General features: G+C 38.3%; 2 protein-coding genes across 3 annotated transcripts; one reads left to right on the top strand and one right to left on the bottom strand.

Annotated features, from left to right (window-relative positions):
• The first annotated feature begins 1641 nt into the window (after positions 1-1641).
• On the top strand, positions 1642-6067 carry cnpy2 (canopy FGF signaling regulator 2). Of its 2 annotated transcripts, none has more exons than XM_084731757.1 (6): positions 1642-1732; positions 1930-2036; positions 2120-2235; positions 3345-3542; positions 4123-4219; positions 4330-6067. In XM_084731757.1, the coding sequence occupies exons 2-6, from the start codon at positions 1937-1939 to the stop codon at positions 4371-4373; spliced, it is 555 nt and encodes a 184-aa protein (XP_084587883.1). In that variant the 5' UTR covers positions 1642-1732; positions 1930-1936; the 3' UTR covers positions 4374-6067. The 2 variants fall into 2 exon arrangements, with proteins under 2 accessions (XP_084587883.1, XP_084587872.1); XM_084731746.1 differs by having other exon boundaries at positions 1654-1732; positions 1887-2036.
• Positions 6068-7939: 1872 nt separating this feature from the next.
• Positions 7940-13005, bottom strand: LOC146331491 (uncharacterized). The gene is made up of 2 exons (XM_084743023.1): positions 12950-13005; positions 7940-12679 (listed from the first exon to the last, which is right to left on the bottom strand). Exons 1-2 carry the CDS (start codon positions 13003-13005, stop codon positions 8140-8142), a joined length of 4596 nt encoding a protein of 1531 aa, XP_084599149.1. The 3' UTR covers positions 7940-8139.
• Between the last annotated feature and the right edge of the window lie 2223 nt (positions 13006-15228).

Genomic DNA, 15228 nt, shown 5'->3' with positions numbered 1-15228 from the left:
CTGAATAAAACAGTCTAATAAGAGTCATTGTTTGAATATGTGTTATGGGGATGAGGCATAGAGAGGCCAGCGGTAGTTTTAGTAAAATATTTTGAAAGTTCTTTTCTTTGTGTGTTCTGCGTTTGCCACCATAGTTTATGGAGATGGAAAATGTTTTTCTTTCCAATGGGAGATGCATACAATTATTAATTAATGATGTGACAAATTCCAACTTTAATGTTCTGATATTTAAAACTGAAATGCCAAATAAAAAAAAAACCCAACTATTTGTGCAAAGGACCTTTTAAGTCATTTCACTCCTGCAAAAAAGAGTTTTTAAAATAAACAATGAGCACTTGATTCCAAAAGAAATGGGCCAAAATGTTATTGAAAGCACACTGTAAACTATATGGTAAACTATTTTTACAACTTTAAGGACTGTTGATGGGATGAGGACAGAAAATGAATGCTTAACAGTTATCTAATGATTCTGGGTGGCTTTGCTATAAACTGCAGCTAGTGAAATCACAGAAAAAACATGGTAATCACATCAGTTATACCATATTTTTTTTTATTGATTATTGAATTTGGTAGCTCCTGTTGGGATTGTCAGACACCATTTCCATGGCCGGAAAGGAAATTAGTACTGTACTGTAATGTAAATTAGATTAAATCTCTTGCTTCTGATTTAATGAAATTGTACAGTATGATACAGTACTGAAACCTTACTAAAAAGTGTTGTTTCTTTTTTTGTCACCAGATCTGTTATTTTAAATTATCTGCCATTTCTGTTATATTTTTGAATATTGTTGAATAAAAAAACAAAAATACCTCAGAACACTGTGCCTCAAACGTCTTTATTGTTTCTGAATCTTTACTATTTCTTCTTTTAGTGAAAATGACAAGATGGAAATGTATCCTGGGGTGTATATTACATTGTTAGCGTAAATATTTTATTTATAAAAAAAACACTAGAAATATTCAAATTCAGCTGCTCCTTCCTCTGTAAACCCCCATATCCTGTTGTTTATGTTGCTGTCTTTTTCTTACTAGACATTGTTTAGTACATCAGTGAAGTCCAAACACCATGTCATTCTCTAAAAGCAGGGAAATATATTTTTGCAAACCCAAATCTGAAAATAAAACTGAAATTTATTATTATAGTGTGCATTATTATAAAATATAATTGATAATGTATATATATTTTGTCTTTTCTTAAATTGCCGTAGTATTGTTAGTGTGTTTTTGAAGACACTGTGCAAAAGAGGTGCTGTGGCCATAAGCTAAAATAAATAAAATAATAAATAAATAAAATGAATAAGATTTGTATCGTATCAAAGTTGTACTGAGTGAGTAGATGTGTTCGCCTAACTCAGGAATACAATTTATGAATATATTTTTAATATACTGTAATGCTTAGTGTATTTAAACACCAGCCCAGATTCTGTCCAAAGCCCAAGTTCATTTTAACCCGCACAAAGTCACCGAAAATTGCCCGATCTGACAACACTGCCCAGAACATGGCATAAATATTATAAACAACAAAGTGAGGAACCCCGCACTCTGCTGTGCTGAGAGGTTGCCGAGGTAACGGGTTTGGAGCATCTTCCTGACCACACGAGGGCGCTGCCTCGAGCGCGGCTCCATCCTGTCAGCGGCTCTTCTGTCTACGTCACCACATTTCACCGAATGCGATGGAACAGCGTGGAAAAGCGTAACGTTAAGGTGGTCCAGAAAGCACTGCCAGAAACTTGTAAGTTGAATGAAAAGTTGACTGTATGTGTGTTTTCGTGTCTGAATCTTTCTCTGGTTTGTGGTAGTCAGACAGACAGTTTATTGTGGTTAGCGGAAAGAGGTTAGCGAGTTACTACTTGAACTATTTGTCACCTGAATGTTTGGTTTGCCAGGGGTCGGTGTGTCAGCCCGTGTTGAGGTAAATCTGTGTTTAAGGTGCAAGATGAGGGAAGCGGTTCTCCTGCTCACGTCGTGTGTGGTTCTGTCTCTCCTCCTGAGCTGCAGCCAGGCAGCCAGACAAGGGCAGGACATCAGATGTGGAGGTATGTGTCCGTATCTCAGTCTGTGTTCAGCACGCAGACATATAGAAACGTCCTAATGTGTGTTTCTTATCTGGTCCTCTCAGCCTGCAGGGCTCTGGTAGATGAGATGGAGTGGGCCATCTCACAGATAGACCCGAAGAAAATGATCCAGACTGGATCCTTCAGGATCAACCCTGACGGCAGCCAGTCCATCCGAGAGGTGAGGAGGCTTCAGCAGCCACGTAGTAATCTGTGTCCAGCCCACTGCAGGCTGCAGCACATTACACACACTGCTACTGTACACAAGGATGCAGTGCTGCACATGTAGTTTTTAAAGCTGGACCTTATCAACTATTGTGTTGAGATGCTACTTATCTAACTACTAACTGATTACATGTGCAGCTGTTGGCACATCAACTGTTTTGGTGCATGATTAATCGCGATTAATTGGGATTTTTCAAGAAAAAAATGCCAAACTTCTTCTGGTTGCAGCTTCTCAAATTTTAGGATTTGCTGCCTCTTTTTATCTTATATAATGTTTTGATTTTGGACTGATGGTTGGACAAAACAAGACATCAAACAAGGTAGTTTATCACAGTGATTATGTCACATAAAGATGTATTGAGTTTGATGTTATAGAAGAAGTCAGAGTTGAGTAATATAATGAGATCTACTGTGAGGTGATATTTTTATCTAATGTTAAAGTTTTGCTTTACATTTAATACAGAAGAAGGTATTGATTTAATATCTCTGGTTGTGTTTGATAATTGTAGACAAAGTTGCAAGTAATTGAAAATAACTTGTTAATGACAGTACTGGATTTTTGTATGACTTTGCATCAATAATATTCATTCAATCATATATATATACTGAAAGAGGATGGACAAAGGATTTTATCCATTGTAATTATCAAAATGTACACAACAGATATTCATTGTTTGAGTAAGATTTAATATTTGGGCTGAGTTGTAAATATGGTTGGTTTTATTTAACTGTAAGATGAAGGTAGAGAAACAAAAATCAGGCAATTGTACTCATATTGTCAGCTGAGAGTTAAACATCAAAACTGGACTGCACTTTAACATTTTATGTATTGTTACTACATTTGGTAACAATTGAAGGCACTGTTAACGAGTACAAAGAAGGGATATAATTGGATTGAGTCAGAATGGTCATTGTAAAGATGTGATACTACCCTTAGTGCACAACAGGGTGTAGCTTCAATCAAACATAAATTTAAGAGGTAGTTTTATTTTTCAGCTGGTTAGTATAAAGAGAAAGCTCACAGTCTTTTCATTTAGAGTTTTTCGTGACCTTTGTTGTCACCAGGTTCCTCTGGCTCGCTCAGAGGGAAACCTCCTCGAGCTGATGGAGGCCGTGTGTGAGAGGATGGAGGACTATGGAGAGTACACAGATTCTTCCACGAACAGGAAGTCCTACAAGAGGATAAAATCTCGGAGCGGCGAGGCCATGGACCTCTCAGAAGCCACGCTGGATTCAAGAGTTACAGCCGCTTTAAAATTTGCAGTGAGTACAATCTTCATTGCAGCCCTTCAAGAAATTCCACCAATAATTATTCATTGCATCGTTATATGTTTTAATAGCTGTTTTATCTGTCTTATCATCAACAATAACAGCAGTGTAATGCAAAGCTGTCTCAACAAGAGTAATTTGTATCAATATGCTGCTCACTTACAAAATATATAAAACTTCACAGAGCACATGGCCTTAAAGAAATTGTTACAATGTAAAATATACAGTTTTACTTAAACTTTTATTGACTAAGAAAACACACCCACCTCACAGCCTGCAACCTTCTTATTTATGAATTGATTGTATTGTCTTCACTTGCTGTTATGTTGTTGTTTTTCTTTATCTTATGATGTGTTAAGTGTTATACTAGAGGACAGCAATTCTAAATAAGTCTTTGACCTTTATTGTGTTTTCATCCTCTATAATTTTTAATGCATGTAATGACTGCAGTGTTATTTATGTTTTATCATCAAATAAAATCAGTCAGTGTTTTATGCAACCCACACCTTCAAATCCTTGTGGCTTATACTGTGAATTGTGCAGCTTGTAACTATGTTTTGACTTTTTTCTCCAGTGTGAAACAATTGTTGAGCAGAATGAAGATGAAGTTATTGAATTCTTTGCTCACGAGACAGATAATGTCAAAGACAAACTCTGCAGCAAGAGGACAGGTATGTTTTTCACTCAACAGTTTAACATCCTATTAAACATTTCTGTCATATTGTTCCATTACATCAACTGTATTTTAATTCATTGTCTTCATGTCCGCTGTGCTCTGCAGACCTCTGTGACCACGCTCTGAAAATGCCGCATGATGAACTTTGATCCCACCTCACCATCGCTGCTGTCTCTGCTCAGCTAGAATGGAGACATTAGGTGCTGTAATGTTTTTAGTTGTCACTTATCACCGGGCTACGCCATGGTAATGGTGGAGGATGTACACAAATTATGTAAAATATTAGAAAATCCACCTGAAAACAAAAGTGTTATTATGATCTGTGACAATTTAAGGACCAGTTTGACATTTTTTGCCACATCTCTTTGGATGATCTTGTCACTTCTTTACATGCAGTACTGTAAATTATTATAATATCTGTGTTTCATATGAAGGCTCTTGTCCTGCCTTCAAAGGCTCTTCACCAGGTAAAACTGAAACTGTGAAACTGCAAAAGTGAAGTTAGACTCCAGTAGATCCATGATTCCTTACAGGATTCATGGTGTATATACATTAAACATATTAATTTAAGACAAGTGCACAGAGATTGGACTTGAATTTGGTCAACTGGTCCTTAAGTCATTATTCATGCACATTGAAAACATCTCTCCCAAAGCTACGTAGACGTGCATTGTTGTTATTAGTTATTATTATTCACAGTAAATGGACTTCCATACTGCCCTCTGACCAAAATTACTTTTTCGATTCCAGCTATAGTACAGACTTTTTAATGCTCACCAAAACGTCTTGAATTGTCCAAGATCACAGGAATAACTGATGTCAGTGCTGTTTTTTTTTTTTTTTTTTTTTTTGGTTGAATATTCCTTTTGGTAAAAAAGTTAAAGAACACAATTTGAAGATACATTATGTAAAATCAGAAATTAAGAAGATTTTAGATTTGATTGAAGTTAGTTCACTATCGTCCAATTCACTGTTGTCTTTGAACAAACGTCTCCCATGTAATATCACACTTTTCAAAGATTGACTCCCCTTCACCACCAGCCTTGGTATTGTTACTGTTGGTGTGAAGTTTAATACCCTTAATAAGAAAACTAGTTGACAGATTAAATGATGCTGCTTAGGTGGACGGGTTGATACTGGAAATGTCTTGATGAACTGATGATGTGTTTTAGAGAAATTGGCAACTGAACAAAAAGTCAAAAAAAAAAGAAAAAAAAAGAAAGAAAATGTAAGGAAGAAAACTTCTAAAAAAAAAACCTTGAACCACTGCTTTGTGTGAAATTGTGAATTCAAACTTAATGGTATAGCTCCCAGTGGCTTATACACTTAAAACACTACCAAGAACTTTCACACTTGTCTGTTAATTTACACACAATGGGACAATAATACATAAACTTTTGGAAAATATCTTTATACCAAACAAGTGTACAGGTATAAAATGTTTGGTTAGTTGTAGCCTCAGGAGCATTTAAACAACACTTTTTTCCCCATTAAACACTACAAAAACAGCTTAAATCCCCATGAATTATATTTGAAGAGTTTGTTTTTACTTTTGAGCATCAAGAGTAGGGAAAAGTTGTGTTTTCTTTGCAGCCTTATCAAACTGATGTGTAATGTAACCCCACTAGGGTGTGCTGTTGTCCACAAGCTGATACTTGAGTCCATACTAAAGAATCACACTCTGTTGGAAAGTCCTCACGCTGTACTGTCAATGTAGAAAGGTCAGGAAGTATTTTTAGTAATTTTTCAATGTGTGAAAAAAAATGACCTTGCTGTCTCATGTGAACATTCTCCTGATATTTCCTTTTTTATATATATGTATACATAAATTTTGTACATTTTCTGCTTCTGTCTTGTCTTTAATCAATAGAAATATATTTGTACAACATCAACACAAGTTTACCTTCTAATTTCTAAATCAGAAGTCATGGAGCCTCAGACATGTATCAGGTAAATCATTAATTGATATTTCACACCAGTATATTTTAATGTTTGCATATAAAACTGACATAATTATAACCAGCAGTGAGCTTAAATATTTTGCTATGACATTTCTGACCCATCGTTTTTTATTAATTCAACAGTTTTTATTTATGTATATTTTTATTTATGTGTATTTGTTTTACTGCATGATACAGATTTCAAAGCACTTTATTTCATTCAGTTGGCTGAGGAAAGTCGGGCTCAAAAAGTCACTCTGTCTCTCCATAGATTGGTTCAAGTGGCTTTGTTGCCTGTATTTATCACATCCAAGATTTAAGATCTGCAACACTCAGTTTTTCACCTCTACTTGTAGGCAGTGTCAGATTTTTCCCAGAATCTTTGCCTGTTTAAATAACTTTTCAACTGTATTCTTGGATAATACAGAGGAGAGGACACCACTCATTTACTGTACTTAGAATAAGAGACTGCTGACAAAAATCAAAACACTAAAATGTAGACAAGAAGAACAAATTAAATATTCACCTAAGAGGTATTTTCCAGTTTAAGTTATTTCTCAACATTTACCATTATAGTATAAAAATACACATTTATAAACTTTTTTGACTCATTTTTCAGGGTTCATAAAAAGCCTTAAAAGTTCTGGAAAATGCTTCAGTTATGTTTTCAAGATAAGATATGTGCTTCTTTATTTTTAATTTAATTAATTTGGTGTTTCATTTTCATAATCTCCTATGGGAACCCAAAATCTTTTAATATTTGAAATTAAACAATCCCGTAGGTATGTTTGTCATTCATAGCTAGATGGGTCCTCTGTTGATCCCTTACTCTAGAAATTAACAAGCATTAAATAATCACGATAAAATCATGCAAGTTAATAAGAACTAACTACAATTAAATGTTGATATCATGTTAATATTACACAGATGATAATATTTTGTAAATAATCCAGTGCCTCCTAAACACACTGTGTCTTCTGAAATCAGACGCTTCTCTCTACACATATTTTGAGTGTAATTCATTTGCCAAAAAGGAGACAAAACACACAATTAACAGTTAATGGTGAATTTAACTGATAGCATATGTTTTTATTTTTCTAATTTTCTATAGATATCATAATATCATCATGAATTCTTTTGGACACAATAATTGTGTAGAAAAATCAGATATTGTGACAGCCATAATATGAACAGCTTGTAAAATAAAGTGAAAATATATATGGATTGCTCTGGGTGTGAAAGAATTCGCAACTGCATTTATAGCAACAAAATAGATGTGATTATAAAGGCTTCAAGAGTCTGGAAATTTTTGGTTTGTGTCCCTTGAATTGTGTTTGAATTTTACTCTGAAAAAGCTGCATGAACCCTGCTTTTTGGTTTATAAGGTACATTTAGTAGCTGTTGTAGCTGTGTTCATTTGTATCCCTCTTCCTCAGCAGTTTGTCCAGATGTCATGAAGTTTTTGAATTTCCATTTTTCTGAATCTTTTGAAGGACCAATGTCCATGTTGGTATAAATGTTTAGATCAAAAGTTCACTCGACCTTGGACACAGCATCTAACAAACCAGACTCACCATAAGATGAGGTGTTAAAGCACTCCATTATTTTATTTACTTATAACACAGAACAATGATTTAATTTAGCTATAAATCACTCCTAAATAATCATATATTTAATTATATCCACTTTAACGATTTCACATCAATATATTACCTTAAACACTCTAGAAACAGCAAATAAATATTAAAATTAATATTTGGAGAATAAGATCTGCTGTACAGTAATAGATTGTCAAATAAATAGTTGATTCGGATATTCTAGATTTCCCTAGTGTCAAATTCCTACATTTCTATAACAGTAAAGGCATCACCGCTTATCTTAAGATTACACTTAAACTAAAAATACATCAGCCTTTGTGAAAATATCTGCTACAAAATGTTATTGAGTAATTGACTTCCAGTCCTTGTTTATCCAGTTATTTAACAGACTCACTTTCAGTCACCCCTTCATCTGAGACCTCTGAGGGAATGAAAACCACCTCCTCATTTTCCTTTTGCTCTTTTTCTGTCATTTCCACTGCCGTGGTCATTGTATTCACCACCTGAACTGGGCACTTCTCACTTTGACGAGACTCATCCTCATCTCCTTCAACTTCCTCTTCTTCCCTAGCTGCAGTCTCGTGTCCTACTTCACCAGAACAGCATTGCTCTCCCTCAGCTGTTTCGAACCCCTTGTCACTGTCTATCTTGCTTTCTGTCCCGGCATCCTCAACCTCGTCCTCATCTGCTATAATAACAGTGTCCCCAGAGCCATGGCTGCTGACACTGCTGCAGGACAGTGTGTCTTCTTCAGCGTGTCCACTCAGCTCTTCATGACATGGATCCTGCTGGATTTGTCCTGCCTCTACATCCTCAACACCTCCTTCTGTTGAAACCTCCTGTTGCCCTGCTTCATCAAAGACTGCATTCTCAGAATTCATGTTCTCTACCACATCTGGACAGCCCAAGTCCTCCCCTATGCTCTCTCGATCCCACGGCTCACTTACTTCTTCCTCCTCATTCTCAGAGTCAGGTGCTGTATGTTTCCTTATGCGATTCACCGCATCCCACAGGGACTTTGGATACTGGGGCTCTTCTTTGAGGGATAAGTCATGGCAAAAACTTCCACATTGCTCCAGCAGAGGAAGAGTTGAAGAGCTGGGAAGCATGACAGAGGATGAATCAGAAGAAGAAGATAATGGGAACTGAATAGATTCTTCACAAGAGTCCAGATGAAGAGGTGGAGGGACAGTTTCTGGGATGCCAGCAGCAGGATTTGGAATTGAGGGACAGACTGAATCCATTTCCAAATGAGAGTCAAGCTCTGTGTCTGATACATGTGGTGGAGAAGGAAGCTCGGTGGGTGAGAGCATATCCAGAGGGGATTGAGATGTCTCACACATAGAGTCTAAAGGTAAGGCTTGACAAGAGTTCGAATGATCGGTCTGCAAAATTTCGATCTCTATTTCATTTTGAGAGTCTGCAGCATTTTCTTCAGATATCGTCTGCTCCAAAAGACACGTAGGATCATTATCGGCTTCCTCCTCTTGGCCATTATCAAGTTGTTGCTGCAAAGTGTTGGCCTCTCTTTGAGTTTGACTTTCAGTCATGTTTTCTTGGGATATTGTCTGTTCCAAAAGACCTGTAGGATCATCACTGACTTCTTTTGGTGGTTCAGACATACAACTTTCAAGCTGTTGCTCCAAATTGTTGACCTCTAGGGCATTTGCTTTGGATATGTCAAGTGTCTCCTCCATGGTATGGTCTGTAAGATCCTCATTGATTTGGTTTGGTAGTTGCTCTTCAGACTCTTTCACACAAACAACATCCTCTGCTTCAACACTTTCAAGTTGTTGCTGTAAAATGTTGACGTCTGTAGTGTTTTCTTGGGATATTTTAAGCTTCTGTTCAATAATATGGTCTGTAAGATCCTCATTGGCTTCTTTTGTTTCTTGCTCATCAGTGATGTTGCTCTCTTTCACAGAAGCAGTATTGTCTGGTTGGCCACTTCCAAACTGCTGCTGTGACACCAGATCTTTATCAATATCCTCGATGGCATCACTGATCTCACTGTTTGTTAGCTGTGATGTTTCACCCTTTGCATCATGGTCCTCAATGCTGGACACTGCCTCTGCAGATTGATCTATTAAATCAAGAGGAGAAGGGCTTGGGGAATGGTCTCTATGAGGAGTGGAGCCTGGTGAAAGGTCATCTGATCCAGGGGGAAGAGCAGATGGCAGTTGCTGTGATGGGGTGTCAGGGAGAAGTGAGGTTTCAGGGTAAAGAGGCGGGTTTTCTGTGGACTTGAGGGCAATCAACCCAGGATCTGGACCTTCCTCTATGTGTGATTCTGAGATATAGAGACTGGAGGGTGAGAGCATGAGAGGAAGAGCATGGTTGGGTGCTTCACAGTATAGAGAGGGTGAAAGGGAAGAGGGATTAGAGAGTTTGGTGGGTGGACTGAGACACTGAGAAGAAAGTTGAGAAGAGGTATCGTGATTTTCTTCCTGACTCTGCTCAGTTATATCCTCTTCACTAGTAGATTTAAGATTAAGATCCTCAGTCATTTCAATTTCAAGTGAAGCTTTGGTGTGTATTTCAAGTTGTGGGTCAGTGTCAATCACTTCAGACACAGTAGACGACTGCTTCTGAAGTCCTTCAACATCCTCACCACCTTTTGCCACCTGATCTTTGGCATCATCACTCTCTTGCGAACACACTGTTCCCTCAGTTTGGCCAACCTCTATCTCTGTTGTGTCCTCCGGGACTTGTTCAGTTGCATCATCAATGTCATTATCTTTAATTTGGGGAGGTTCACCTTCTTGTACCTCCACACATGAGTTAAGAAGTGAAGTTGCATCCTCAGGGTGCTGCTCAGCAATGCAGTCATGTAGAGCGATTCCTAGGATCCTTTCAGCACGCTCCTCCAAGGTTTCCCTTTCAGGAACTGAAGATGAGGACATGCAGGGTAAAGAAAATTCGCTTTCTCCCTCTGCTGCGTTTTTCTCCCCAAGATCTGAGTTTAGTTCAGTCTCAGGCCTTTCATTAACATGCAAGGGGTCTATTTCTGCATTTTGGTCAGTTGTCACATCCTGATTTAGCTTATTGTTTGACTGGACACATTCAGGAGGGACAGGTGATTGAATATCAGGTGGACTTTGGTCAGTATATGGTGTGGAATCTAAAATGTGAACATGCTCTTTCTTGGGCGATGGAATCAGCTCCATTTTAACAACAACACAGGTTGTGTCAATAACCAGTAGACCCTTACTCTCTTCAGATTCGGTGTCCTTGATGTCCAGTTTCCGTACTTCACTGTCAACTGGAAGAACTTCAGCAGAGACTTCTTGGTTGTGCAGAACATCTGATTGTCCATCCTCACTGTCAGCTTTCAAGCATGTGGATGAATTCTCAGTTTCAGCTCTGTTTGTGAAACTAGGCTCCCTCCATAAAGGATATTTGACTGATGGCTGATGGCTGGCTGGCTGAGAAATTTGTTCCCCAGATGCAGAATCAGTCTCATTTGTACTCACTTTTTCTGGGACCACAACATCTGTCTCAGATTTGTTGAGATTATCCTCAAGGATCTCACTTTCTACGCAGGTTGGTGTCTCCTTTGATTCGATATTGAGATCACTCACATCTGACTGCTCTGTGAGTGCTGGCGGCGTTCTGAAGTCTACCTCATCTGCAAGTTTGTTGGTTTGATTAATATCACCACCTCTAGGACCCCTTCCTAATTCTGTATCTTGAATGTTTGTTGGCGTGGTACAAATTGGCAAAGATGGTGTTTCTGTGGTGCCTGCTATTCGAGACACCAAGCAAAATATGGTCAGCCCACCTGTCTTTTTGTTCAATCTGAACTTCCTTCCTTCAATGACCTTGGAGGATGGTTCCTCATTTATCTTTTTGTTCTGAACTTCTTGTAACACTTGTGGCTGCTGCACAGACAACAGACCCTCACATGATATGTGTGGTTTCTGTGTACTAACAGGACTGCTTGCCTTTAAAGCATCTGTTTCCTGTCTTTGGTTCTTCAGTCCTTCAAGCTCTGGGTAGGTATATTGATTCACATCTGGTTTTGTAAAGTCTTCTTTCTCTCCTTTTCTGTGATCTACAGATACATCCTGCTTTCTGAGTGTGGGCTGTGACCAGTAGCTTTGTCTCTTACCATCCTGCTCCCAACTGCTGTCACTGTGGTGCAACACAGGTGAACTTTTATGTTGGACATTATAAGGAGGAGGAGCAATATAACCAGGGGGTTGGCTGAACATCCTTCTTTGATAGCTGCTGGTCTTGTCTTTCATGTCCAACATGTGGCTTGTGTCAGAAGTGGCAGGAGTTTGTGGTGGATAATAGGTTGGAGCTTGCTGTCTGCCCCCTCTATCCCACAGTCCTAAGTCTCTGATGTTCGCAGATTGTAAGACTTGTTGAAGTGCAGCCAGTCGAGGATCAGTCCCACTCCTGCTGTCCCTCTCTGGAGCCCTGCTGCTTTCCAACAGCCCCTGAGAGGCGCCCCTCAACTCTGCTTCTATACGTCTCCTCCTTGGAAGAGAATGGCTGTATCGAGCGGCCCAAGCTTCCAGCTCTCGATAGCTGCTGTCACTCCTCTTAGTAGAAACTTCCCTGTTGTAGCGGACAGGAGCGCAGGGTTCCCACCTCCTCTGCCACCCCTCCCTCAGAAATCCTCTCTCATAGTCCCTCGCTGCTCTTTGAGCTGTCGTCCACTCTCTGTCTCTGGCTTCATGCGAATGATATTCTCCCAGGTCGTGGTGCTGCTGAGGGTGGCGGTCCAGAATAAAAGGGAAGTGAGAAGAAGCAGGGGCAGTCAGGTCTTGGTCTGTCCAGCTAGTGTACTCCTGTGGAGCTCCTCCTGTTCTTGATCCTGGTACAGTCCAGTAACTGGACTCCCTGTTTTGATCCTGTTGCTCACTGTAGTACAATGGATAATGGGTGGCCTGATGTCTGTCATGGTAGCTGTGGGTAAAATGGTGGAAAAATGTGAGTAAAAATCAAATAATTTCAGCAAAGCCACGTTCTACAATTTCTTGATATGCTGTGTTGGATCATCTTTTCATGACACCTTTTGTGAGCAGTGTTGGAGGTAATGTGCTACAAGTTAACTTGTTAGTGCACTTAGATTACTTTTTTGTTGTAACCAGTAGCATAATGCATTAGTTTTGCAATTTAAACACTCAGTTATTTTTGCTTTTTCAAATGAGCAATCTGTTACTGTTACAATTTTACCATATTTCCACCACTGCAAGAATTGCCTGCACTGGAAGAAACTCTGAGGGAGGCATGGTTAAAACCAAAGTCTCCACATATTAAGGCTATTTTGGAGTAACCAGTCAATGCTGAAGTTAGTCAAGGGTTACATAGCGCTGCAGAAATGCAGACTGTGCTGTTAAAGAATTACTTTTTGTCACCTAGTTGTTAGTTATTGATACACTCAAGTTTAAGCTTGTCTAACAAGCATAGACTAATGGCAACACACACTATAATCCAAAGATTATACTGATTGAAAAGATAATCATAGCACTGCACTTACTTGTGTGTACAGTTTCTCCCAGGCATAGTACCAAATTTGGAGTATAAAGACGATTGTCCCTGATTCTCAGGCCAGAACTCCATCTTTTGGTTTGATACACAAATCTGAAATAGAAAAATGGATTATATACAGTATCATCATATATTTAACTGTTTTGATATGCTAAACAGGGTTTCCAGAGGTCCCTAAAAAGTCTGAAATCCAGTAATATGAAATTTATGCCTTAAAAGGTCTTAAACGTGATTTTGACAGATCTTACAAATTGATTGGATTTTGACAGTAACATTGAATTCAGTCCTGTAACAGCTACAAAACAAAGCCAACATGTAATCAATAACTTCTAATGCAAACTATACAGTGTGGATGGAATTTGTCTGAACACATCCAGCTAACTTCATACTCCACCAAATGTAGAAAGAAGTCTTACATTACGCAATTGGGAAAGGCAGATTTAATTAATTACTTCATATTAATCGATTTAACACTTTTAACATACTTTCTTGACAGTATGGATGTGAAATAGGGATGAAATTGCATCCAGTCATAATGGTCTTAAAAGGTCTTAAAACGTCTTAAAATTAACTTGAAGAAATCCTGATAAAAAATATTTAAAAACAGACTTTAACAGTATATCTATATTCTGAAGTATTTATATTCTAATTGTAAAAAGAGTCAACTGCAATATAGATATTGATACATAAATGGAGAGACAGCTACACACATTCAACACTTACCTTAAATGGCTATTTTCAGATTGTCCTTCCTGCTCATGAGGTGATAACAGGTCTAATGAAGTCCAAACAGGACAACTTGTTTTAAAAGGACGGTGGTTTTCAGTCCCCCTCCCACTCTATACACACACACACACACACACACACACACACACACACACACACACACATACACACACTCCCCTATCACACTGTCACAGTAAGCCCATCCTCCTCTCATCCAGCCAGCAGTTCAAATACCACTGAGGAATTTTTTAATCAGACGGTTTTTAGAAGTACTATCTTCGGTTGCATCATTCCTCTGTTTAAGGTCATACAAAATTAGGGTGAAGGCAAAATCACAATCTGAAATTTTTTTTTTTTACAACATGTACAAACTAACATGGATTTAATTCAGGCGCAGTCAAATATAAAAATGCAGATAGTGGTTTGCACTATACAGAGTTTTATGCAAACAACAGCTTCAGGTGAGAAAGGGAAAATGCTATTGACATGATTGTGTTGGAATTAATCGTAATTTTTAGTAATTTTGTCAACTGATTATTAGAACAAAATTGCAGCTAAATTACAAGTATTCAGAGTGCTGTACATAGAAATTTTCATAAAATATAATATTTAACACAATTTTAAAACTAGACACCCTTTTAAAGTGAAAAATGTTTGATTTTTCCCTAATTGAATGTTTTCCTATCATCTCAAGTGGCACTCAACATCACCACTTCCTAGCAACACACCGTTTTCATAACTTTGCCCAAATTAATCATGAATAACAACAAAACCAGTGATCTGCACTGTGCATGACACTCGCGTGGGAGGTGCTCGCTTGGCGTGATGGAGAGCAGACTCTGCATGGAGATAGGGATCTGTTGTTTTGTCGGCTGATTGTAGCAGAGGGAGAGACGGGCAGCGGACGGGTTGTCTCCCTTTCTTTGAAACTCTCCAGCGTAACAAACAGGCTTTCCTTCTCTGAACAGAAAGTCTGTACATCAGCAGAGAGCAGGAGAGAGGGGATGAAGTATGGACAGACAGCAGGCTGCAGGGAGGGCAATCTGTTGATGTTGACAGAATAGTTGGGGATCGGATGAACTTTGTTGTGGGTTTTATACAGTATCTCAATAAAAACAACATTGTGTTGGATATCAAGAGCCAAAAGGTAGATGTTTCCATATCCAGTTAAGGCCTGTAGTGCACTAGAAACAAAGGATTGTTTTTTATTTTATGGTTAAAGTCTATTATAATAATGT

This window comes from Lutjanus erythropterus, chromosome 2, assembly GCF_056507025.1.
Source record: "Lutjanus erythropterus isolate fLutEry1 chromosome 2, fLutEry1.hap2, whole genome shotgun sequence".
Classification (NCBI taxonomy): Eukaryota; Metazoa; Chordata; class Actinopteri; order Lutjaniformes; family Lutjanidae; genus Lutjanus; species Lutjanus erythropterus.
The sequence above is the reverse complement of the archived record's forward strand: the minus strand, read 5'-3'. Positions and strand labels throughout refer to the sequence as shown.